The sequence below is a fragment of the Rhinolophus sinicus genome, linkage group LG16, assembly GCF_036562045.2.
Source record: "Rhinolophus sinicus isolate RSC01 linkage group LG16, ASM3656204v1, whole genome shotgun sequence".
In the NCBI taxonomy this organism is placed as follows: Eukaryota; Metazoa; Chordata; class Mammalia; order Chiroptera; family Rhinolophidae; genus Rhinolophus; species Rhinolophus sinicus.
This window is the reverse complement of record NC_133765.1, coordinates 27,068,169-27,094,672: the sequence shown is the minus strand read 5'-3', so window position 1 is coordinate 27,094,672 and position 26,504 is coordinate 27,068,169. Positions and strand designations below refer to the sequence as shown.

Here is a 26,504-nt window from a genome sequence, read left to right as displayed (position 1 = left end):
AGAGTTAGCCTCGTGCGCTCCGCCGGCCCAAACCCTCCTACCCCGTGGGCCCCGCCGCTTTGCGGAAGTGCCGGAAGCGGAAGTTGCTAAGAGGTGGGGGGAGTTGTCGGGGAGACTGACGGGTTGTGTTCGCGCTCCTTGAGTTCGCGCCTCCGCTACGCGAGCAGGTAAAGGCACGATTGTGAAACCTTGCCAGTGGTGCTGATCCGGCTCAAACCGGATCCCGGCCAGGAACCCTGACCCAAGCGGTGCGGTACCCGGTGCTCCGATTCTTTCCTTAGGGTCCTTGTGACTCCCTGATTCCGGAAGTCCCCTGTACTTTCCCTGGAGTGAAGTCCGGCTTCCAGGTGTCCCGGAGACCCCCCGCCATGGGCAACACGAGCAGCGAGCGCGCCGCGCTGGAGCGGCAAGGCGGCCATAAGACCCCCCGAAGGGACAGCTCGGGGGGCGCCAAGGATGGGGACAGGCCCAAGATCCTGATGGACAGCCCCGAGGACGCCGACCTCTTCCACTCGGAGGAAATCAAGGTGAGGAGAGGGGGGGGAATCCGATTCCCTTGACTTATGTTGAGATCTAGATCCCCGCCACAACCCCTCGAAAACTCATCATCAGAAGTGGGAGGGAGGCGATACTTCACCCTCTGCGCTTCAAAGCCAGATGGCTCTGTAAGATCCCTCGTAGTCCAGGAGCCAGTGTCTAATTACCGATATGAGAAAGTCACCCTGAGGGAGGAGGAACTCCGTTGAACATCATTAAGGAGAGAGCGGCTCTGCGACAGTTTCAAATTCTTAATTAAGATCGTGGAGCTAGAAGTAGTAGCCCCGGTCTCTGCTTTTCTCTCGGGTATTCTAATTTGACAACTTTGAGAAACCGTCCCTCCCCTTTAGGAAGACTGGCAGTTGTTGTAATAGTTGTTTTTGCAGTTTATTGTCCATATTGGAGATAAACCAGAGCTCACACAAGAGGTCTTTATTTCTGCCTAATATTTTTGGTTCACCCTGCTTATTTAGAGCGGGCACAGAAAAGTCATTGGACTTCTGGGGGTCAGTGGGTTAAGTGAACTGTCCGTCTGAACATTTTTGCTTGGCCATATTTGAGCCTCCTGCTGCAGTCTGCTTTAACTTACCAAAACTCTGAAGATGATTCTAGACTCCTGTTTCAGCCACATTCCTGTTAACCATCTGATGTGGTCTGTTTCCAACTGGGAAGCCTGGTCCAAGGACACTTAATGATTCTGGCAGCTGATGTGTAATGTGGTATAGCTTAAAAAGCAAATAATAATAATAATAATAATTCCTTAAGGACAATGCAACAAAGTAGATTGAGGGAAAATGAAGGTGCATACCCACCCCTTCCACTCAGTCCAACATATTCTCTGTTAGTATTCAGTCGTATACTAATCATCATTGTCCATTAGGCTTATTGCCTGGCAAATCATTCCAACTTGACTCACATTTTTTCTCAGATGTTGGGCTGGGTGATCACATTATTATCTTACATCCTCATTCGGACCTTGGCTCTAATATAAAGAGTCTGCTTCTACTTGGCCTTCCATCCTGTGATTGAACTTGCTTTCTGACTCTGTTACATTCCTATGTGTTATTCCTAGGAGCTATGTGCAATTGAAATCCTGTTTCTCCAACGACTTGACATCCCTTCCCTGAGAAATCATTTTGGCCCAAGGATGGCTGTTTAAGACATCATCAAAATGAAACTATTTTCTTCAAGAAATATTTGTTGTTCTGTTGCTGTTCCAGAACTATAAGAAATGTCTAGCATACAGATGATCTGTGGAGGATGATTTTCAATAGTCCATTATCATTTCCTCAGAAGTTACTGAAATGGTGTAGCAGAGACACTGCATAGAATGCCCTAGATAGCAAAAAAAGAAAAAAAAACAAGTCATGGATTCTTTTAACTACACTAGTTTACCATTTTGGCTGTCGTTAGTTAGCACATCCTCGATGGAAAGTGGTTCTGGTCTGTTATTCTTAAATCTGTAGGTCTTTTTTAAGCTCAAAGAATGCAGGCATTTTTTAAGATATGCTCAGGTCAGTATTTGAAGTAAAGGTGCTCGAAGGCTGCTAGGCAGGCACCTTCAAGGGTCTTTCCCATCCTGGGATTCCTGCTGTTTTAAAGTCTTTGCCTTCTGATTCAGAAAAATATAAAAGATCCAAAGCCATATATATTTCACCCAGAGTTGAACGTGTTTATTTCTCTTATTCTGGAACACCTCAGTTATACATCACTTCCTACACTAGAAGTTCCTTTTTAACCATAATGAAGGTCAGTCTTTGTCTTAATCTTTTTCTCCAGCGTGGACGACTCTCAGTGAATAGTTTTTCCCTTCCTTAGAATCTGGATTTGCCAATTTTCAAGCTGACAGCTCTGGAATTACCCCTAATAAATTTTCATGTATTTCAAATCTTGCCTAATTAAGGAAAGAAAATGACCTTTATTAAGCTAGTTTTGAATTCATTGCAGCCTTCTTCCAAGTGAGTTTTATAGTTTCTCCTAGAATCTTAACATAGCCCTCTTTCAGTTAAGAAGAGTAGCTAATAATTTGTAACACACTTACTATGTGTCTGATACTATGCAGAGCATTTTGTGGACTTTCTCAGTCTTCACAATAATCTTAAATAGTTTCTATTATCTCCATTTTGCAAGTGGAGAAACTGAGGCACAGCTGGTCAGTTAACAAGCCTCAATATGATCCTGTGTAGTAACCACTGCCTCTTTAAAATGAATTGTCAGTGTTGGGGTAACTATAAGCTCATTAGCGACTTCCTGTCCCTGAGTAAACTGCTCTATTTCTAGGCTCCAGAGAAGGAAGAATTCCTGGCCTGGCAGCATGATCTGGAAGTGAATGATAAAGCCCCTGCCCAGGCCCGGCCAACTGTATTTCGATGGACGGGAGGCGGAAAGGAAGTGTACTTATCTGGGACCTTTAACAACTGGAGTAAACTTCCCCTCACAAGAAGGTAACTGCCCCGGGGAGTGTACACGTCTTAACCCAGAGATAATTCTGTTTCTCAATGATCTCTGCAGGTGGATGGAAAGCGATGTTTTTATAAAATGAATGCTGAGTGGAAAAATAACCTTGCCGAATAATTCATAGGGTTCAGATCTCACACCCAAGTGGTCTCTAGGTTTAGAGCACACTTAGAGAAAACATCTCTTGGTTACAAGTATTTCTGTTTCACAGACATCTTCTGCTTCAGATAGTCAGCTGTGTGTTTGCTCAGGCAGGACTTGTTCTTCAGAGAGAGAGAAATCTATTCCTAGTATAGGGGCGAGAGCACCAGGCTGGGAATCTTCGAGGCTGGGATTTGAGTCCACATTGGCAGAGCTAACCTGAGCCTCAGTATTCCTATCTGTAAGAGGGAATATTGGGCCAGGTGATCTCTGCGGTTCCTTCTAACTTTGAAAGGTACATGTTACGTAGGCAACGTTAGCAAGACTACACAGTAAAACAACTTATTGGGAAGCCTAGCATGGACTTCTGTCTGAAATTGTCAGTGAAAGAGCATCTTCGCTAGTGAGTACTTTGATGAAACGGAGAAATCATTCCCTGCTGGGCCAGGCTTGATCATTGTCAGGGCACTGCCTGCTTTTCTAGCGCTAACGTTAGTGTGGAGGGAGCTGCTGGGCACAGTTACAAGTCACTTCAAGTCAGGGCAACAAAACAGTCAAATGGAAGAGGTTTTCTGGAACCTCTTTAGTAGTTACGCCAGCTTCTTTGGGGAACTATTTGTGCATCCTATTAAATTGATCCCCTCTCCTGCCCAAGGCAAACTGACGGTGAAACTTGGCAGCAGGCCGTTGATCCTGTGTTGCCAGCCTCCTTGGCATCCAGTCTGCCAGGTGGTGGTTCGCTTGCAAGTTGACAAGGACAAGTACCTGTTTGTTGACCTTTCGATGTGGGTTGACCTAGGCTTGTAGGTTCCTGGTATTGAAGCAAAGGAAGTTTTCAAGAAAACCTCTTGCATTGCTGCTGCTTTGTGCGTCTTCTAGATTGAGATCATTGTATTGAGTTGTCTGAATTGGTTAAGCATGTTTATTCTCCTGCAGCTTAACTCTGGGTTTTACGTGGAACAGTTTTGTTCTATGGCTGGTTCTGTAAGTAAGCTAAGGGGGCAGCCCGCCCCGCTGAAAACCTCCGCTTCCTTTTTCCTCGCAGCCACAATAACTTTGTAGCCATTCTGGATCTGCCGGAGGGAGAGCATCAGTACAAGTTCTTTGTGGACGGTCAGTGGACACACGACCCTTCTGAGGTACTTCCTCCCGCCCTTGGTCTGTATAAGCCAAACAAGTCACCGTCCCGTAGAGATCTTCGCCAGGTCCCTCTGTCCCACTGGGAAAAGTCCCTGTGTGGCTGAGCTAGACAGCAGTGCTCATTGTCAGGCCCCTGGCATACTTGCCCAAGAGGAGCAGGTTGGCTAGCCAGGAGCTGAGCCCCTCCAGCCAGGAATTCTAAATCCTCCAGAGAAAAACCCCGAGGCCTTCCACGTTATGACGTCTGCCTGTCTGTCTCTTCCCAGCCAATAGTAACCAGCCAGCTTGGCACAGTTAACAACATCATTCAAGTGAAGAAAACTGACTTTGAAGTATTTGATGCTTTAATGGTGGATTCCCAAAAGTGCTCCGATGTGTCTGGTATGAACAGTTATTTTATACCACGTGTGTGCAGGTGGGGGCTGCGCAGTCTAGAAATACTCTTGTTTCTCTCACCTCTCACTCTTGAGCTCAAGCTGCCCAATCGGGTGGATGTTTGTAGCTCCCTAAAGTGCCACAAAACTAATTCCTAACTGTGTCAGGTCAGGTTGTTGAAATCTAGCCCCGAGGGGGCAGTAAGTCCTTTTGGGGGATGAAGGGGGCATCTCCAGCATTCAGAGAGCAGACCATTGAAATGGAACCAGAGCTTGGTCTCGGGCCGGGGCAGGGCCCAAGAGGCCCGGGAGAGTGGCCGTGGGTCAGTGGTGAGCCAGTGCCGGGAGGCCTGCCAGCTCCCTGCCTGCTCACAACCCACTCGGGGTAGTCAGCCTGACGGGTGATAAACGGACACCTCAGTGACCTTGGCCGTCACGGGTGTGGTACATTAGCACCTTGTTGGGAGAAAGGCTCACCACGGCAAAAGGCTACATAGCACAACCGGCTCAGTACAACCCTACTAAAACTTTCTCCTCTTTTAAGAGTCATCCAATCACATACCTTCCAGTAAATTGCTTTCCATCCAAACCCATAGGAAGAAACTGCCTGGAAACATGATACGTACAGGTCAGGGGCAAGGATGTGTTGTAATCTGAAGTGTCAACTGCAGGGTTTAAACTTCTTGCGGGGGTTAAGCGATTCCTGGACCCCTATAGGAGGCAATGAAAAGGTTGCCCAGGACGGCCTGCCAGTCTAAGGAAATGGACTCAGTTGCGTTCACAGGATGATTCTGCAGTGTCACCTGGCTAGGCCTGGAGGTTCTGCCAGCCCCATCCCTTCTCAGCTCAGAAATCAGTGGGAAATCGACCTTGCTGGGCTAGCTGTGGCTGACAAGTCAGGTTGTTGAGTAGGAATGCCAAAAATCACGTTCTTCTCTCTGGCTAGTTGCCTAATTTTTTGAAGAAATCATTTCTTTCTTTTTCAGATAGGTGGGCATTGAATAGAAGAAATGCCCAAATATCCTCTGCTTACCGATAAATGTAATTTGAGGCCATATACCAAAGCTTTTAGTCACATTTCTGCAGCATAGATCACCTGGGAAAAGAAAACTGACCCCTCACTGCTGGCAAACCAACTTCAGGCTCTCTGTAGACTTCTGAAAAGACACTTTCTTAAAATGTATATTTCCTCCTAATGGCTCAGTTTTCTGCACTTAATTGCTTTTCTCAGTTTCCTGCTGTGATATGGTTGGGTCACGTGAAGGGAGCTTGTTCTCTAGAAAATGATGTTGAAGGAACTGGCAGAGCCGGGCTGTGTCAGATTTATTCCAGACGGCCACGGACGGGGCACCCAGCCCCATCCTCGGTGTCCTTGGACTAACAGCTCCGTCCCTTCCCGCTGGCCAAATATCACTGAGTGAGCTGCTTCTTAAAGTTAAGAAACACTGGGCTTCTAGAAGCTTCTTTGTCTGTATAATTGAGATACTCAAGCAAGAGTTGGAAAGGAACCGGAGAGTGATGGAGTCTTTAGAGATCAGGTTTTCAGTTTTGTTTCGTTTTGAAATGGGCTGGTGCAGTGCCTCGCATAACCTGTTTTGGCCACTGCCTGTGTATAAACAGGCTGCTTTATCTTCTGTTTTATTCTGGCTGGTGGCGCTCATAACTTGGGGTTACCCCCTTCCGCCTCACTCGAAGCCTGAGCTTTGCAGTTTTTGCCAGCTCGGCTTGAAGCAAGAAGTAGTTTTATTCTGCGGCGGCATAGCAAGTTAGGCTACTGGGTACCACTTCCTCCTTAGTCTGCCGTCTGCCCCACACTCACTGGCTTTGCCATAGCTGCCATCTTCCATCACAGCACCTGAGTTCACTGCTGAATTTTATGCCAGTCACCCAAATTCCAGAAGGGTTTTCTCATGGCCTCTGCTCTTCATGCTTGAGGCCTGTATATCCTTCAAGAGAACGTAAGTCTGTATTGAGGCAACAAGAGACAGGGAACCCTAGACAGTGCCATCAATTAAATGAGACTGCTTCTAGAACTGATTGTCAAAGTAAATGTCCTGTCACCATCTCCCAGGAGAGCTGTCCAGTTCCCCACCAGGACCCTACCATCAGGAGCCCTACATCTCAAAACCAGAAGAACGGTTCAAAGCGCCACCCATTCTGCCCCCGCATCTGCTCCAGGTCATCCTGAACAAGGACACGGGGATTTCTGTGAGTACACAGGTGTCCGCCCATTCCATCCTCCATGGTCATGTTCCACTGCTCCTCTCTCTATCCACCTCTCACGAAACAGCTGGTGAAAAAGCTCAGTGTCACTCATCAGGGTTGGCTGCCAGAGTCCACCTCTGATGCAGGAACACGCCACACTCGCAAGCTGTTCCCGACTGTGGGGGCTGCCTCCCCAGTCCACAAAGCCTTTCACTCCTGCCTCAGCCTAGGCCCCATTCCTTTTCAATTTCATGACAAGATATCCAACTACCCCTGCTCGATAAGCTACATAATAGAATTCCTCATCTCGCCCCAATTTTTAGAATCTTGTTTTAATCACCAAATCACTTTCAGAAACATCACTGCCCCTGGATCAAAATTTGGGGTATCTGGGTAACACACACTTCCTCTGAGGTCAGTATTACCTGCAGAAAGAAGCGCGGATCCTCCTGGATCCTGAAGAACGCCTCATTCTTCCCTTGTGATTTTTCCACTCAGTTTAACCTGAATAGCCAAGCACCCCAGCTCTGGAATGCACGGCCTAAATCTTGAGAGTCTAGAGGTCCTTCAGCTTTGTCCAAGCCACCACCCAAAGGCACATGGTTATAAGGTGGGGATCACACGGCGCTGTGGCTCGGGCCCCACACAGAAGTGGGTGCACGGCCTGAGATGAGCTGCGTCCATATGCGTGCAGGTGACCCCTGCAGTAGCCGTGGTGTGTTAGCCAGGCACCCTCTGCTCGGGGCAGGTCTCCCCCTGTATGGAGAGTGTCCAGGTGCACACCTGACAGCTGAGCCGGCTTTTGCCCTATGCCTTTTCTGTTTGGAATCAGAAATGGTCAAATTGAGGAATAGACATGGAAAAAAACACCCAGATTTCTGGTTTCTCATAAAAAACTGGAAGGTGTGGCAACATTAAATGCCAGTCCTTTGTGAGCTTTTGTGGAGTAACAGTGCCTCTCCCACTCCCCCAATCATCCATTTCATTCTTCAGGCACCGTATCTGAGTCTTACAGACACGAGTTTGCAATCCACTGCTCAGGAGCATGTGGTGTAGTTTGTATCTTCCTGACCCTCCTGTAATGAGAGGACAGAGCCATGGCCAAGGTAAAGCCTGACCAGAGACACGCCTGTGAGCCCAGCAGGCATGCAGGGAGTACCCCATAGTTGATCAGTGAGGTGTGACCCCGCTCACCTCGCCCGTCATCCTGGACAGGCCGTTTCGCTGCCTGACAGGAACAGGTGGTCCTGAGAGCCCACCTACTTTCCTTTGCTATCTGGACTGTGAAACCAAGCGGGAAATCTTGATTTCTAAATCCTAAATACTGACGTCTTATGTTCCCACACAGTGTGATCCAGCTTTGCTCCCTGAGCCCAACCACGTCATGTTGAACCACCTTTATGCGCTTTCAATCAAGGTAATGACATGTCTGCTGCTGTTGGAATGTGTTTCTCAAAGTGTGCTCCGAGACCCCCTCCCAACAATTACAAGTTCTTACCTAAAGGGCGGCTTCCATGACCGGAGCCGACCCACAGGCTCCAGTCCTGAAGGCGGGCCCAGGAAGCTGTTTTTATTAAGCCCCCGGGGTGATTCTCGTGCACTCTAAAGTGAGCCCCCTGACTTATTCCTGTCCTTGACCATTTCCGCTCTCTTCCTCAGGATGGAGTGATGGTGCTCAGCGCGACCCACCGGTACAAGAAAAAGTATGTCACCACCTTGTTATACAAGCCCATATGAAGAGCTGGGAGCCAGCAGTGGGCCCCGGAACAGTTTGTACCACCAGGCCCCATGCAGGCGTGCTTCCCACTAGAGGGAATGGACTGTACATTTCTCATTTCACACTCTTCACATTTCACACCCGCCCTAGTCCTACTTGAAGGTTTGTTCCAGGAACAGCAGCTCCTGAAACGCCTCGGTCTGTATCGGTCATCCCAACGCACAGTGGCTGTGAATGGAGTTGAGGAAAGCAGGTCTGCAGCTCCCTGAGGAGCGTGAGGATGGGTGCAGTTCTAGACATCTGCTGAACTGGTCATGGAGATTTCTCTTAAGCCAAAAATCAACACTAGCCACTCTGCTAGTAAAAATCTGGGAAGCAGGGACCGAGGCCACATAAAATCTCTAATTGAGCATTTTTAGGGCCATCGACTTGTTGTTGTTGAGGCCTGGCTGTGGCGCTAAGTGTAACAAGTACAGTGTTGGTTTTGCCTGTCCTCTGAAATCATAGCAATATTATCTCCTGTTCTCTGCTCCTGGGAGGTGTAATTTCTGTAGGAATTAGAACCTGTCTGATTTCCAGATGAAGTTTTACAATTGTTATTTACATTCGTATGCACTAAGTTTTATTGTTTTGTTATTTTTTTAACCAGAGGTGGCTGACTATACAGCCTTAGGGCAATTTTCTAATCACCCGAACTAAAGATTATGTGAATGAACAGTACTCAGCAATAATCTGTTCTCAGAACAGACTTTGAAAACCACAGCCGGATTTCTCCATTAAGCTGGATGATCCTGTGACCATTCACTGGAAGGTTGTCCAGCTTTTTATTCTAATCGTGATGAGGTGACAGTGTTACCGTAAGGACTTTGGAGAAGCACTCTACTCTAGCCTGTGCCAGCTTGCTCAGAACCTCTGTCCCTACTTAGCAAAGAAGGCTGTAGCAGTTACTGTTGCCTATTCTGGAAGGATCTTAGACCTTGACAGCAGCCTTCTCCGTGTGTCTCGGGAAGACATCCTTTGGACCAAAGCGAACCTCTCTGCACTCGGCCTGGTTTCCAGGGAGATGCCGCAGATGTGCCCATTAGTGCAGCTTCCTGTCCCCGAGGCAGCAGCTGTCACTCGCTGTGCTCCTGCTGCAGGACGGAGGACTGAGCTTCCTGGTTTCCAGTGCTTGTTTGGTAACCTGGAGTCTGGATACCGTTTTTGTTACTGTTTTCAAAACACTGAATTACTATGACCTTGACATACCGGTTTCAATAAAGCTTTGTAAAGATAATGGGACATGTGCTTGGAGAAAGCTTTGATTTTTTTTCTCAGTCGTTTGCAGAAGAGACTGGAACTCTGTTCCAGCGGTTATTCAGTGCAGTGCATTTGAATCATTTTCACATCTCAGCACATGTTGGAAATGGTACCATCCTGTGGCAGTCGGGTGAGGCTCCGGCTGCCCCATGACTTAGGGCCATTCTGTGACCCACTGGTTATGTACAGAGTTTGGAAGGCTATTAAGGGGCCTGCAAAATCGAGCCCCTCTGAAGCACTCAGTCCTGAGGGGAAGGTGAGGAGAGGTAGCAGTGAAGGTTCCTGGTTTGGATGGTTGGCGGAATCCCTGGGCAGAGGTTTTGCTTCCTCTGGCTCATCAACAAGCACTGCAGGGGAGCCTGGGGTGTGACACCTGCTGGGAAGACTCCAGGACGCTCTGGAGTCAGAGCCATCTCACCAGCTAAAAGGGGCTCTGTCCCAGTTACAGGTGTCCCTTTAATAAGCCTTTTCTTCCCAGGAATCAGGAAACAAATGAATTTTAGGGAAAAGGGAACCTCCCGGTCATCTGGGCCACTTGAGGTAGAGAGTAACTTAGAAAGCATTTCAGGGGGACTAATTAGCTGTCTCACCCTAAAAACCCAAGTGATGTGGGAACCTTAGATTTTAGGGACTGTAGGAATTCTGTAAGTAGACTAAGGAAATATGCAAAAGTCCTCTTCTCCAAAACGATAAAATACTTTTTAAAATACAACTGAAAATACATAGCCAAGCTCAAAAGTATAAAACGGGTATATTCAAGCACCAGAAACAAGAAATCACTGCCATGTGGGTGAGTGGTGAGCATACCCCTAGGCCCATGGTGAGGCTTGGCAGAGGGTAGTGGGGCCAGAACCCAGCAATGGGCCTCCACAGCCAGGATCTGACACCCACAGCTGGGTGGGAAGGCCCCCCACATGAGTTGGCGCAGAACAGCACTGCCATTCGTGTAAGCAGGATGAGAATCTGGTTGCTGGTCTCAGCCACGGCTCAGAGAGAGCCATTAGCCCCAGGCTGCATGGGCAAACAGCAAGAAGTCGGAAAATCCAACCTGCAAATTGGGCTCTACCCACAAAATTCAGAAGAAGCCAAGCTGAAAATCCAATGTAAAAACTAATTTGGAGCCAGTAAACCGGTAAGAGTCCTCCACAGCCCTGAGGTCCCGGGGGAGCCAGCATAATGACTGATGGTGGAGGGGTGCAGGCATGACCACAAAACAGATGTGGCAGCATTCTCCACAGGTTTGTGTATCTAAAAGGCTTCATTTTCTTTGAAAAGCAACACACAAGGATGTCTCCTGTGGTCCAGAATTCTGCTCATAAACCCAAGTGAAAGACTATCCCGAGAAGCTAAAGGTAATAGAGACTGATTCACAGATGTGGAAAAGGAGAGCCTGCTTTGCCCAAATCACGGGTAAAGCCACACGTAGGACTGAGGCGTCTCATGACCGGGGTTCTATATGAACATTCCCATTATGGATGAGGACTGATTACATGTGAAAGCTTCAGTTGCTTTTGAATGAAGATAGATATTTGCCCTCCAGAAATTTATATACAAGTGAATTTATGGAGCCAAAGGTAAGGACTTTAAATTCCTAACATGTAAAATGGTACTGCGGGTAAACAGAACCATCTATCAACATACTGAAACCAAAGATCAAACGACCCAGGGCAAGGCTATTTCCTTCCCTCTGGCTCCACTTCTTACGGGTGTAACAGGGAAGTCAGCGCTCCGAGACCACGGCAAAGCCTGAGGTCACCCGAGTCTGCTGTCCCTCCAGCATCCCCTCCCAGTGTGCACACAGCCGAGATTAGGGACGTTGATCCAGGTCAGTTGCTAACTAGCTGAGTGACCTTGGGCAAATCACATGACCGCTCAGTCTGATTTCTTCCCCTGAAAAAAGGAGAGGGGTTAGACTAGCACTAGATGGTTGCTAGAGCTTATTTCATGTCACATTAGGAGCCACAAAGCCTTTCACCAGGAATGGGACGTGGCCACAAACAGGAAGTCAAAGGGCCAGGGGAGAAGAAAAAAGTGCCAGCATCTCAAGCTCAATGAACAAACCTCAAAGACTCCAAAGGTCAAGCCTGGAACCCAAAACCTCAAAGTGATACCGTCCACAGCTCCAGCACTGAGAGAAAGCTCAGTTACTTCCAGACGAGCATGATTTCACACCTGAGCGTGCACTCAGTCTGCCTGACAACCTGGCTCTCCACCAACGTTTACAAACGGTTTGAATGAATTCATGAAGACCCAGGCTATGGACCACTCATCTCCACCCAGCTTCTGAAGAGTCCCTCCTTAGCACCTGTTTATCAGCAAATTAGTGGAGAAAAACTAGAGCCTTCTGCCCTGGAACGCCCACTGTAATTGTCTTCAGGAGAAAACAAGGTTAGGAACATACTCGTATATGCATTTCTTCTAAAACCCAAGTCATCCCAGCTAATTGGAAAAACACCCACTACGGTCCTCCTGAGAATTGTCACTGCTGTGAGCCAGACCCTTGGAGAGGATCCTAAACGCTGGAATGGCCGGAGCCCAATTTCTGGGGCTGGCCCTGTCCCTCAGATGAACCGCTGGGCTCTGCCAGAAGGGTCAGCTCCCCAAACTCTTTTTTTTTTTGCCCTAAATACAGCTAAAGGGCTGTTGCCTGGATAAGGATGCCATCCCTTCCCGTTAACCTTTTCTACCTGCCCTGGAGTGAATTCACCCATCTCTTCTAGAAAACATCGGCAAGTGAGAACAAGAGACAGCTCCTGTTGTGCGTACCCTGGGTGGTTCTCTGAAAGACAGCCCGAGCTGTGTATTGTAGTCAAGTCATTTTCAAGGTTCTTTTCCTCTAACAACCCCTTCAAGGCAAACAGAGTTCCATTAATCATTGATAGACTCAAGGGAAAGCCAAGTGACCAACGCTGTACTTTACTTCCACTGCCCCCACCCTCCCCAGCTTCAGGAAAATAAAGCCTCACCATTTGATTAGGCAAGTGATAAACCATTTTTCTCTTACAAACACTGTGTGCCTCGAGCCACAGTCTGCAATACTTTGGACATCATAAGCAATACTTAAACTGCCACGAAAGAAATGTGACTAAAACAGGCCAAGTTTCCTCGCTTTGGTACTATTGACACTTTGGGCCTGATAATTCTTTGTGGGGGGTGGGGGCTATCCTGGGCATTGTAGGACATTTAGCAGCATCCCTGGTCTCTACCCAGTAGGTGCCAATGTGGGTACACCCCAGGTGCACCAGCCAAAATTGTCCTTGGAGAAGGAGAGCAGAGTCACCCCTAGTTTAGAACCACGGGAACAGGCCAATTTAACTGTTGTACTATGGGACTGAAAGCTGAGCGGGTGCCACCCCTGTGGGCCTAGCTTTAATGCTTTAGACTTAAATCTGCATGTTTTCTAAAGCAAATCATATTCAAGAGACCCAATTCTGAAGATAAGCTGACTATTCAGTTCTATTAAAAGCAAATCATCAGGAGCCGGCCCGGTGGCTCAGGTGGTTAGAGCTCCATGCTCCTAACTCCGAAGGCTGCTGGTTCGATTCCCACATGGGCCAGTGGGCTCTCAACCACATGGTTGCCAGTTCAATTCCTTGAGTCCCACAAGGGATGGTGTGCTCCGCTCCCTGCAACTAAAATTGAACACGGCACCTTGAGCTGAGCTGCCGCTGAGCTCCCGGATGACTCAGTTGGTTGGAGCACGTCCTCTCAACCACAAGGTTGCTGGTTTCGACTCCCACAAGGGATGGGGGGCTGTGCCCCCTGCAACTAACAACGGCAACTGGACCTGGAGCTGAGCTGTGCCCTCCACAACTAAGATTGAGAGAACAACAACTTGACTTGGAAAAAAGGCCTGGAAGTACACACTGTTCCCCAATAAAGTCCTGTTCCCCTTCCCCAATAAAAAAATAATGAAAAATAAGAAAAAAAAATTTTAAAAGCTTTAAAAAAAGAAAAAAGCAAATCATCTCTGCTTGGCCTAAGTCTCCCAATCCTAACGTTTCATGGTTATGAAATTTGCTATGCAGTCAGCCTCTTTAGTCTTGTGAAAATTAAATTGTAAGAGCCAAAACGTGACATCTAATTTTGTACTTAAGACAGGAATAGTAGCCTGGAGAGCTGGGCCTTACTTTATGGTGTGGCTAATTTGTCAGTTGTTTCTTTGAGGTCATTCCTTAGGTCCAAAGAACCTTTCTGGCACATTCCTTTGGAACAAATCATGCTTTTGAAGTATTTTGTGGCTGACAAGAGTCCTTAGGACAATAACTGAAATGGTTGATTGGTAGTTAATGGACTTTTCCTACTATTATAAGAAAGGTTCCAAAATTTTATTGGTTCATCCTCTGAATTACGTATTTCCATTCTTACAGTTAGGACCTTTGGCACACTTTTATCCCCAATAGTAAAATAGAAAAGAGGAGCAGAACTGCAACTATGGTTCCTGTCACAGCCATGTCAGATACGACCCTGTAAGTCAGACTTTTTGATTATGGTCAGATTACTTCCTTGGAAAATAAAAATCAAAGACTGAAAGTAACAGGAACCAGACAAAAAAAAATCACCATTTGCCAAAACTGCTGTTTTTGTCTAGATCAAGCAAAGTATTATTACTAACTGAAAAATAGAAAACATTTACCTTATAGACTAAAAATTCATCTAGTTAAAAATAGAAGTATTTACATTTTAAATTACCTCAATCTGAACTCCTCCCTCCAAAGAAATCTACATTATTAAATTCCCCACAGCCTTATCATAATGGATGAGAGAGATTTTAAGGTGACCTGTTTTCCTGATTCGAGCGGCATTCTAGGACAACTGGGTAAACCCATTCTAGAATGATCCTTTCAAAACGGCCTGGCTGCTTAAGGAGCTTTCTGGTTCTCAGTCCAATAGTGACCTCAATAAACACTTCATGGTTCGTTGGAAGTAGTAATTTTGACAACGTCACTGCTGGAAGATAATGGCGCCAGTCTCGAGTCCAGAAGGGCAGGGTGCTCTAACGTCTGTGTGACTCCCACACCCCCAGAGAAAAAGCCTCCTCGTAAAAGCAGTAAAATTCCATGTCATGATAACACAGGCCAGACTTAGGATTTTTATGGTCTCTCAAGAAAGGAAGAGGTCGTTGCACTGAAGCACACATTTTAGATCATTGCTTTATTTCACTATTGTTCAACAACAAAGTTCATTCCTCTCAAGGTGGATTTTGAATTTTTCCTTGTGTACTTTTCCTCGTTCTGAATAAAAAAGGTAATGAAGAAAAAGCCTGTACTTTTGGAGACCTAGAATCTTATTTATGCTGATAAGCTTTTGACTGCAATTTCGTGTTACAATATTTCCTGCTGGCATCGCGGTGGTCACACGGGGCTCCCCACCCTCCAGTGAAGATGGCGTCCACAACCACCACCGTTGAAACCAAAAGTAAGTGTTGAAAAATGCACCTTTTACAATAAAAAAGTAGAAACCAATTCAATTTCCTTTTTTTTGTTTTTGTTTTTTACGAATATAAAGTTTCTTGTAAATATGTACAGTCTTTTGAGCTAGTTCTATCGCAGGAAGCATTTCACAAATGAGACACACGATATACACTTTTGGGGCTCTAGAAGCCCCTTTCTCATGGAGATCCTAAATGAAATGCCAAGACTGAAAGACCAGTTTTCAGTGACCTTTCCAAATACTTGTGGACCAAGAGACAAAAACTTCAGCAAACATTCAGTCAGATCTGCCCTTGGGGAAGGAGGGGATGCAGTGTGACCCCAAAGACTAAGCAACGCGTAAAACACGACAGCATGACACTTGCCAAGGGAGCAACAACATGGAGGATCGTGGGCGTTTCAAATGAGAAAGCACTTAGGTTAAGAGACGAGCAGGAAGGAGCTGGGATTTGGGCCAGGTTGCAATCTGGAATGTGGCCTGAACTGTGGACACATGGATTGAAACACGTGCATGTTCACCTGCTGCGGTGGGAACAGGTCTACCTGTCGGCTTGCCTCAGATGTGCCTTGGTGGGTGGAGGCGTGTCTGAGAGTCGTGGAGAATCCGAAGCAAGAGATGCCTTGTGGGAAATTAAAGGCAGAAATAAGGCCGCTAGTTAGCTTGCCAACTGCAAAGCCTCTAAGTTGGTTCTTTACCAGTCCCCAGGGGTTTCGCACTCTGACAGGGTCGAAACAGTGAGCCGCACTGCACCTAAGGACGTCCTGACCCCAGCAGAGGGGGGAGAGTTGAGCTGCGGCTTCCTCCTCAAACTTCCTGGTCTTAGTCTAGCCCTAGGGAAAGGCTTGTGTGGGAAGTCACAGTTTCGTAGGGTAGAACCGTGCTGGGTTTTGTGTGAACAGAGTCATCCACGAGGGAGTCGGCAGGAAGCGTGAAAGTGTGAGGTGGTGGTTTGCTGAAATCCTTCTCTGGTCGTAAGGCTTGAGCGTTTGGTTTTTTTGTTTGTTCAGTGCTACCGACTGCAGCTTGTTTGTGGCCAGTTAGTTGGCAAGTCGTCTGAGGGTCTCGATTCGGCGGAAGCTATGGGGTGGTACTAGTACATTGGCAAAGCAACCCAAGGGGGGCAGCCAGGTTGGGGAGCAGCACATGCAGTGAACCGCCATGCAGAACTCCCAGACGGGTCTCTTCCCAACCCAGGGGGGCCCGTCACAGACAGGAGGTGGGCGCCCCGGTCCCCTCCCGGGCCCAGAGACCCATTAATGCTGGGCTCAGAGCAAGTCTATTGCATGCTTTCCTGGCCAAAGCTACATGGAAAGCAGGGACGGCAGGCTGGGGAGGTGACGCTGAGGGGCGGGGAGGGAAAGCTCCTCGAGGTCCCTTGGCCCCAAGTCACTGCCTTGGAGCTGAGGCCCGATGACCTCCATACATTCTCAGCTGGTGGGAGGGGAAGTCGTCAAGGCCATAAAAGGCAATGAGAACAGTAAACATTTGGCTAAGATGTTACCCTGGGTAAAACAGGGCCATCGGTGAGGATGGGTTAGAATGAGAATGAACTATGTGAGTGCGGGAGGCTAGCCAACCAGCGGGGACTCTTCCACGATACATTTTAGTAGCAAAGACCTGATGATGGTGTGATCTAGCTAAAAATGACTACAACAGGAAATACACTGCTATTCAAATCTAGTAAGAATTCTGTTGTCTTAAAAAAAAAAAAAAAGAAGTAGGAGGAGGGAAAAACAAAACAACAAAAAAACCAAACCAACCAACCCTAGGATCTGAAAGTAGCTATTAATTAGGGTTCTAACCAAGTTGTAGTCAGGTCCGGTTGGTTTTCTCTGATGAACTGGTACAGGCTGGAGCTGGGTACAAAAGGTTATGAATGCTTTGAAAGAGTAACAAAGTGTGGAGAGGGTGGCTGCAGGAAGGCGCTGACAGCTCCTAAGGGCCTCAGTCCCCTGCACCTCCTGGATGCAAGGGTGTCCGTGCTGAGGCGGGGCTGGGTCCAGCTGTGCCGTGGGTGGCAGAGCAGACAGGCGCTGGGATCCCCTTCAGCAGAGTTCCAGAGTGTGTTTGGTGTTTTCCTGCAGGTTAAGATGAGGAGTCGGTTTTTCTGACTGAGATTTATACTGAAGACTGGTCCCAGACCTAGGAGCAAAAGGAGGAGGAGGGGGTTAGCCACCAGAGGCCCGAACTGCTGTGCTCTATGCAGAATCCAAACAGGGACTTAGCAGTGCCTGGTCCCTCTCGGCCATTCATGCTGAGTGCTCTGCAGGTGGCACCAACTAGCAGAGCCAACCCTCAAAGCTGGGAGTCCATCAGGAACTGAAATTCACGGAGAAGTCCTCAATGTATTTCTACTGCTATACACACACACACACTTTATCAGTCAATCAGATGAGATAAGGAAAAACATTTAGATGGCTTTCTTCCTCTCTATACCAGCAGGGGTGCCAACAGTGACGTGCAGATGACATCAGAAGAAAAATGCAATCCAGAAAATCAGCTTCCGGTGACAGAAAATTCAAAGTCCTTCTAGAAGGCAGCCACTGTTACCAGTTTCTGTGTAGCCTTCCAGAAAAATTCTGGATGTACGTGTGTATATTTGTATGTGTGTCTGTTTGGTAAAGGTACGGCATAGAAGGTTTTGTCTAGTATGTTACCTGTGTTTAAGAAGAAGAATTGACACACACATGGCTTGGATGCATAGACTGTCTCTAGAAACTGCTAACCCCGGCTGCCTCTGAGGAAGGGACTGATACACTTTGGTAACTATTATGTTTTGAGGTACACACTTATACATACACATTATCTATCCATTTGCTTAGGAGGCTTCCTCCTAAATCAAGTACATTTTCTTCCTAACCTCGTCATATGACTCACAAACTCTGAATGACAGTAATGGAGTTCCTTTTCACAACAGTGCCCCTGAAGGGGCCTCAGCTCCCCAGGTCACCCCTCTGGCCTCCGGATGCGGCCTCACCTTGTTGACCTGGGACAGGGGGGTCCTCACGGCTCCCACAGGCAGCCGGCCCCTGCTGCTGTCTTCGAACAGCCTCCCGGGGGACCGCTCCCGCCGAGTGCTGAGCATCCGGCCGGGGGACTTCTCCCGCTCCAGGGGGCGGCCCGGAGACTTGTCCCTGCGCAGCTCGGTCCGCCCCTCTCGGTAGCGGTGGGGTGTGCTTGGCTCTCTCGGGTGGCTGGGGCCTTCGGGTGGCGCAGGACTGGAGGCCACGCGCTTGGTGATGTGCTCGTTGTACGTTGGCGGGCCTCGCTTGTTGGGGCTGCTGGCAACAGGAGAGGGAGGGGGCGCTGAGGTGTCACAACCCCCAAGGGGCATTTTCCTTTTCTGAGCAATCCCCATGCCCCAGTCTCACCAATGATCAGGAGAAAAACCTCCCGCCTGGAGTTCTTCAGGCTTTTAGTTTGTGTTATTTGGGTAGGGCGGTCAGGGAAGAAAGCAAAGACGACAACAAAAGAAAATCAAGCTTCCTGGTCTTGACAACAAAAAAAATCAAGCTTCCTGGTCTCGGAGCAGGCTTTTATTTACTGAGCACCTACTGTGTGCCAGGTCCTGTGCTAAGCTCTTTTGATGCATTATCTTGTTAAATCATCACAACAGTGCTACAAGCTGGGAAAAGGCAAGACTCTCACTGTACAGACAAGAAAATGGAGACACAGACAGGTTGGGCGGCTCGCCTGAGCTAGTGAGCTGCAGAGCTGGGACTCCAATACAGGTCAGTCTCAGGTCATCATCTTCATACTGTATCCACTGACCTAGTATTTTCCAGAGCCTAGAACGCCCAGGGGGGTTAAGCCTGCTACAAGGCCCTCGACACAACGAGCAGTTTTGAGAAAGCCTGTACTCATCACTGTCAGTTGACTTATCTGTCCCATTCCTGGGCCTGGTGTTTGCTCCTCCCTCCAGGTGGCTTTCCAAGAGTCTTTGTGGTACCCAATGATGATGCGAGAAGTGTAGGGATCAGGCCTGATATAATTAGGAAACTGAGCAGGACAGACAAAACCTGAGCAGGGCTGGCTCAAAAAATGTCCCTGATCCCAAAGATTGATGGTTAATAAGCAAACAACTGCACACACTGGGGCCTTCTTGTACGACGGGTCCTACCCTGCACCCAGGCCTGGCCCAGGTATTCTCGATAAAGATTTCAACAGACATGGCCCTAACCACCTCTCTGAAGAAGCAAGGTCCAGAAACGAGGCCTTCTGAGTCAATTCCTTCCTACCCCAATGAGCAGAAGAAAGAGTACTCGAGTCCTCACATCTGAGCACGGTAAGTGCTGGGAAAAGGCAACCTACTTAAAATGGGAACAAAATTTTATAGTGAATACTACTTGGAGACATGTTTTTCATTGATTGGGGCTTTATCTTGGAAAGTAACAGTAGAAATCAGGAAAATACATTTATTTTATCCTCGATATTTTTAAACTCTAAATTACAAACACAGTTATATGCTGATTCTCAGAATGAACCAAGTATAAATCTCATACTGATTTATTTTGCTGAAATTTTCTCAACAAAAATGTATGCTAACCTATAATATGACATTCTTTACGTCTGTGTTGGACTCATAAAGTCATTTCTTCAGAAATATTTGAGAGTGTCACTGGTTTTCCCAGAGGCCTAGCTTAATCCTTGAAATTTAAATCCTTCTCTTTGGAACAGGTTATCACTTTATCGACTTGTTGATGTTTCCCCCCTTCAGTTATTGGTCTAACTCCACCAGAACTTCTTTTGTCAATGCCCATAACTGAAAGCAACTGAGCAGCAAAGATACCAACCCACTGGGGAAGAGAGACCCTCGAGCAAGCTTGAGGGCCAAATCCAGACAGATGCCCGTTTTTATAAATAAAGTTTTATTGGAACACAGCCATGCCCAGCTGGTCATGCACTATCTCTGGCTGCTTGCCCACTACAGCAGAGTTGAGAAGTTGAGACAGAGACCATATGACCTGCAGAGCTGAAAATATTTACTATCTGGACCTTTACAGAGAAAGTTTGCCAATTCCTGCTCTACAGTAAAATGGAGCAGAGATCGTTTTATAAGTGGTCAGTTCACTGTGAATAGCTTCATGCCTTTCTCTTGCTTCCCGATGCAACTCTAATTGTGGAAATTCAGACAAGTGTTCAGAAAGCCAGAACCCTGTGTTGAGTATGCAGCAATCGAGTTGAGATAACTCAGATTTCAACAGCTTGAAATCAAGGTTTGTATTCATCTCTAGTTTTGTGGCTTTAAGATATGGAAGACAGATTTAAAAAAAAAAAAAAATGAATTCCAAGCAGGAGAATTACATTAAGCTTATTTGTAATGGAAGAGAAATTATAAAATGTGTCCACAGGGGCCCGTCATAAAGCAAGTGAGGGAGCTTACTGCCCAGGGGAAGAAAGATGGCTCAACAAAGGCCATTCGAGATGTCGGCTTAGATGAATGGGACGAAACACCCATCATTCTAGGGCGAGTGGGCAATCGTCCATCTCCGTGTCCGTTAATAACCGATGATCGACCACATCAATTTTATGTTTCTTGCCAAGAGTTACACGTCCCGCTCTGCTCAACAGACCAGGGCAACGTGGCCCGCAGTGAATCACACTTGGCCATGCTGGCCTTGTACATTCTGAACTGCCCAAAGCAGTCAGCAGCAAAAAGACCATTTTAGAAGCCAGGAGACAACGAAAGACTAACTGCTGATTTTCCAGACGTGCCTGGCAACTGCAGGAAAGCAACAACATTATTTCTTGTTCACAGGACCTGGAACCATTTTCGATCACAGAATAAGTAACTCATTACAGAGACTCCAGATAGCCTCAAAAGGAAGGTGCCTGGCCACCTAACCGGTGAGGCAATGCAGGGGGGAAAAAAACCATAATTACAGTACTTTGATTTCTTCTTGGCATGAATTGGGAACTACTTACATAAAATCTAGACATTTTCAGGGGACGACTAGAGACCTTTAAGCAGTCACTCTTGAGAGAGAGTCAAGCCGAAAAGAGTTGGGAGACGCTGGCTATTTGGCACTTCTGGTTTTCCAGTAAGTTCCTGGTATTAAAATCATCCTGACCAAACATTTCAGACTAAGGCCTATATTTCAGCAAAAAAGACAGACTATTTGTTAGGACATAGTCTCAGAATATTAAATTGATGACTCTTTTTCAGTATCTAAGCATTTTGTAATGTTAGAGACGGCTCCTCCACCAAATTGAGAGTCGCTTCGGAATAAAAACAGTGTCTTCTTCATCTGTGTAGCCCAGGTCCAGACACTGTGTTTGACACATGGTAGGGGGCCCACATAACTCTTTATAGACACATGAGGTTTGGAAACCAGTCCAAAAAATGAAAATCCTACGTCCAGTAAACATTCCCCTGGGTTAAATGATCTCAGACCTTCCTAAGGACCAAGAACTTAAACTTACACATGTCAAACCTACACATCAACCTGGATCTGGCTCCTAACCCTCTGTGTCAAGGCCAGTCCCACTTCCACACACTGCTGGTGGGATCACAAAAGGGTACATACAGCCTCCAGGGAGGGAAACTCGGCAACATCTCTCAAAATTATAAACTCATAACCAGTGTCACCCATCAATTCCTTTTCTAATTATGTATCCGACAGACAGATTCCTAAGCATCCAAAATGGCATTGGCAAAGTCATTTATACAGCAACAGACGAGAAACCACCCAAAGACCCGCTGAGAAAGGAGCAGTTAAATAAATGAAAGTCATGGGAAGGCATACTATGGAGGCATAACAAAAAAAGGAAGAAATCGTTTTTGTAACTGACGTGGAGCAATCGCTAAGATATTAAGGGACATGAGTATGCAGGGTGCAACCTATCACCTGTGTGAAAAAGAAGAGGAAGAGCCCCTCCAAATGGCAGGGTAAGGACCTCCCCACACCTGTCCCTCCACAAAAGCAACAAGAACACTGACAAAAATTGTCAATATCAACTTTTCTGGAAATGAACTAAAGGCTTGCCACAATTCGAAGAGTATTTATGTAAGAAAAACAGCTGAATCTCAGTAAGAACAACAAGCTCTGTGACATTTTTCACTCCACCTGTCCCCACGCCTCTCCCCTGAGAGCTGCAGTAATGTTGAAATCAACAGCCTTGTAACCAGCCACAGGAGCTGTGAAAACCAGCAGCCTCGCCGCCACTGGAGGGAGCCCCTCAGAACCGAAGCTCCCCAGAAAGGACCCATCCCCAGAAAATTGTCACAATCTCATCTGTCTGGCTACTCCTCGGAAAAGACTATTCTCAGGGCTGGTTTTGATTTGGCCTGACTCAGGGCTACGTCACAAGAACAGCCCATCCCCCAGAAACTTCAGTGGCAGCACATAATAAAGAACACAAACTTTACCACGGAATTAGTCTAGGAGAGTAAATAAGTAAACAGCAACAAACCCAGGGAGGGAAATCTGATTTCCAGAGTTGCCACATCATATTATTTGAAATGTCTGGCCTCCAACAAAACATTACAAGACATGTAAAGAAACAGGAAAGTATACGCAGGACATCATTTCTTCCGGGAAATCCTCCCGGGCCCCCCTCTGAGCTCCCACAGTGCCTTAACCGACCCCAATGCCAGCCTCGTCCTCCTAGCCTTTTGCGTGTGTCTCTCCCCTGGGGTTTCATCAGGGAAGGATGCATCTGGCTGACTCACCACTAAACCTCCCATAACAAGCCCAACGAGCCCAGTAGAATATCTGCTAAAACAATGAATTCCTAATTCCTGCTCCATTCCAAACAGAGCCAATCAAAATACCGAGCAGAGAAAGGCCAGACATTTCCTTCCGCCTTTTATAAGGGGGCATTTTTAAATACTCCTGACACTTACTGTGACTATGTCACTTCAAGGCCGTATATCTCAAAGAAAGGAGCTTGACTACTGGGAAACCTTCAGCCAGCTTAGCAAGACTTCCTCTGCTTTGCAGCAAGCACTTGGCCCCCTGTAATGAGGCAGAGGAAGGGCACAGTACCTGCGGGAAGTGGAAGGACCCCGGTGGTGGTCAGTGCCAGACTCCTTCACGAGGTTTCCTTTGCAGCAAATGACCCTTAATTTATCCTGGTACGAGGACGCCAGGTAAATCGCTCCCGAGGAAATTGCAGGGCCCAGGTAGCGTGGGTTTGGGATTTCCAAATACGCTCGGGCAGGGGTCCTGCGGAACACCAGACGAGAGTTTACATTGCAGGTTGCTTACATCCCTTGGCAGGATACGAAGAAACACGCACCCGGCCTCCACACCCAACCCCCACCGCCGAGCTCGGCAAAGCCTGGCGGGCAGTGCTTACCCCAGAGAGGAGCGCGCCTGGATCTCAATCACTTCAAGTGAATTGAAGTGGGTCACAAACAGGTAGGGTTCTCTGTAGGCTGGGTGGCCACCACGCAGGAAGAGCGTGAAGGAAGGGATAAAAGAAAGAAAATCAAAACCTGGCTGCAATGCATCCTTGAACCCAGCAATCCCACGTAAAGGAACTGATCCTACAAATACGTCCACGTATAACTCATGCAACAAACACACCCCGGGGACAGGAGGCATGTTTGTATTCATTCACTACCATGTTGTTAAAGTAGAAGATGGTAACCAACTCAAGGGTACATTCTAGGGGATCAGTGAAGTAAATCATGGTATATCTATGGAATTCTGCACAGCTGTGAAAATGCATGAAGACGCTCCCCATGTACTGTATGGGAAAAACCTGAGGTGCACAGTGCACAAAGCAAGGTCCAGAATAATGGATAGAGTATGCTGCCATACTGATAAAAAGGGGGGTTACAAAAGGGGGGAACAAGAGTATATTCTTTTATGTCTCTGTATTTTCACAAAGTACTAGAAGAATAAGAAACTCTTAATCTTTTTTTCCCTTAGGGAGTGGGCAAGGAGAATTTGGGAGACAGGTAATATGGGTGAGACTTTTCACTGGATACCTTTTTAAATTGATTGTATGCATTATCAAAATATTTTTTAAAAGACTGGGTTCGTAGATAATTAGGTATTTCTGGTCTTAGTACTACATATCACAGTGTCATTGAAACTAGGATCTGATAGGAGCTGTTTTCTGTCTTAAAAGAAAAAAGGAGATTATCACTCTTATTCCTTGTGGTAAACTATTGCTTTGGTATTAGACTATTAGTCGTGCCTGCTGGTTCTCAGGCCCCCATGGAGTCTCCTGGCTCTGAATATGGACTGGCTCTGTGGCTTCCTTTAAACCATAGAATATGGTGGAAGCAAGAAGACCTGACAGCTTCTGCTTTTGCACTCTTGAAAGAAGCCCTCTCAGAGGGGAACTGAGCTCCCACCAATTGCACCAACTGCCCGCCATGTCTGTGAAGCCATTTGGGACTTCCGAGTTGTCAGTGCATCCACTGACACCGCACGAAGCAGAACTGTCCAGTCAACCGCAGAATCATGGGCAATAAGCTGCTGGCAAGTCACTACGTTTTGAAACTTGGTATGTGGCAATAGATAAATGAAACAGCCTTGAAAGGTATTTCACCCGTAATGCAGTTTTAGAAGTCACACAGACAGGTATGTACGTAATTGTGTGTGTGTGTGTGTGTGTGTGTGTGTGTGTTTACACTTTCACTCAGCAAGTCCCCTGTTAGGACTTATGAGCAGAGGATACGATTTGACAAGTTCATAAAGATTAGTACAAGATGTTCATCACAGCATTGTTTACACTTACAGAAAGAATGGCTGTGATCTGAGTGCTCTGCCGAATGAGAGCTGATAACACAGAGAAGTGCTCAGCTATGCCATGGGCACTATGCTGCCTTTGAAATGATTTAACTCAACTCACAGAGAACGGGTCCTTTCTAGCATGAGAGCCTAACAAACGCTTCACTGGGTTTGGACGATGCAGCTTTGCCCCGAACACTCATTCAGGTGACTACTTCATGTGGTGTTTGGTGTCTAATGGAATCCACAAGCACAGTGCTTAGGCCAAAAAGAATCCCACCAGCAGTTCTTTCCCAGGACACACGCGGCTACCAGAAGACCGCCCCCCCACATCTCGCCTTACTTACCGAAGGCCAAAGGTAAGCGACTCCACTTGAGATCGTCTGTGCGGCTACGTCTCCCATAAGAATCCACGAACACCCCAAATTCTGCAAGAGTCAGAGCCCGGGGGGGAATCAGCATAGCCAGGCAGGGAGTGTCCACGACACACATTTTGATGGAAGAAGGAATCAAGCCCAGGGGACCACTGGCCAGATTTCACTGGCTCATTAAAACCTAAGGACCTCTGCTGAGCCACATCTCTGTGATTTGTTTAAAAAAAGAGAGTTGAAGGGAAAGGGGGGTGGGGTGGGGAGGAAATAGGAAAAGAAAAGGGAAAAGGAAGGAGGACGGGTGGGGAGAAGGACCGGGAGGAAGGGAGAAAAACAGAGACCCAGAGATAGGCAAGAAGAGACAGACAGACCCGGAGATTTGGAGGGGAAAAAGGAGAGGAAAAAAAGAAGGAAGGAAAAGGGGAGAGAAAAAGGAACGAAAGGGAGAGAAAGAAGTGAAGGACAGAGAAAGAAAGACCTGCCTGCTCTTTGGAGAGAATATAACAGAACTGTACCAGGCTAGCGCCCTGGCGGGGGGCAGGGGACCCCGAGGGGACCTTGGTGGCAGCTGGAACCCACGCCGCCAGCCCCCGTGGACCCAGGCTGGGACACCCGGTGCCCTTGAGCGCTCACACAGCAGGGGGCGCCAACTCACCGTGGAAGCAGAGCAGGTACTCCTCCCGCTGCCCTGCGCCATTCACCTGCACGATTGACACAGGGAAACTGTTGGAAGACGAGGCGAACACAGCCGGCGCCAAGGAGTGGTCGTTCTTATCCAGGAACTCTGTAAAGGCAGGTGAGAAGCGGGGCTTCAGGAACAGGCCGCAGGTGACGGCAGGGCCGGAGCGGTGCATGGGCTGGGAGCACGCGTGGGCTGGGGAGCACACGTGGGCTGGGGAGCACGCGTGGGCTGGGGAGCACGCGTGGGCTGGGGACCATGCGGGCCCTACCCTCAAGCGTGTACTGCTTCATGTCAATTTCGTAGAATTTATTGGTTCCGATGAGGATACTGTAGTTGGTGAAGTGGATGCAGCTGCAGGGCTCTGAGGTCTCTATCTCCTGAGACAGACAGAGGGCAGAAGAGGAGATTGTGACTGTTGACACAGGGCAGCCACATTTCTGCCTTGGGTATCTAACTGAG

At 47.5% G+C, this 26,504-nt stretch overlaps 2 protein-coding genes across 13 annotated transcripts in view; one reads left to right on the top strand and one right to left on the bottom strand.

Moving 5' to 3' along the window:
• The first annotated feature begins 39 nt into the window (after window positions 1-39).
• On the top strand, window positions 40-9,852 carry PRKAB1 (protein kinase AMP-activated non-catalytic subunit beta 1). Of its 2 annotated transcripts, XM_074321733.1 has the most exons (8): window positions 40-167; window positions 282-527; window positions 2,818-2,981; window positions 4,181-4,274; window positions 4,542-4,656; window positions 6,721-6,857; window positions 8,203-8,271; window positions 8,514-9,852. In XM_074321733.1, exons 2-8 carry the CDS (start codon window positions 369-371, stop codon window positions 8,589-8,591), a joined length of 816 nt encoding a protein of 271 aa, XP_074177834.1. In that variant the 5' UTR covers window positions 40-167; window positions 282-368; the 3' UTR covers window positions 8,592-9,852. The 2 variants fall into 2 exon arrangements, with proteins under 2 accessions (XP_074177834.1, XP_074177833.1); XM_074321732.1 differs by having other exon boundaries at window positions 91-527.
• Window positions 9,853-15,005: 5,153 nt separating this feature from the next.
• The window catches only part of CIT (citron rho-interacting serine/threonine kinase), a 211,848-nt gene continuing 200,349 nt past the window's right edge, over window positions 15,006-26,504 (bottom strand). For 8 of the 11 annotated variants that reach the window (XM_074321913.1, XM_074321908.1, XM_074321909.1 and 5 more), the window contains 7 exons: window positions 26,314-26,422; window positions 26,019-26,147; window positions 25,340-25,420; window positions 23,605-23,683; window positions 23,292-23,471; window positions 18,281-18,584; window positions 15,006-17,445 (listed from right to left, as the gene is read on the bottom strand). In XM_074321913.1, the coding sequence (XP_074178014.1) occupies window positions 17,422-17,445; window positions 18,281-18,584; window positions 23,292-23,471; window positions 23,605-23,683; window positions 25,340-25,420; window positions 26,019-26,147; window positions 26,314-26,422 (906 nt within the window). In that variant the 3' untranslated portion in view covers window positions 15,006-17,421. The remainder of the gene's footprint in view (window positions 17,446-18,280; window positions 18,585-23,291; window positions 23,472-23,604; window positions 23,684-25,339; window positions 25,421-26,018; window positions 26,148-26,313; window positions 26,423-26,504) is intronic. The other 3 variants (XM_074321905.1, XM_074321907.1, XM_074321915.1) reach the window with 1 other exon arrangement.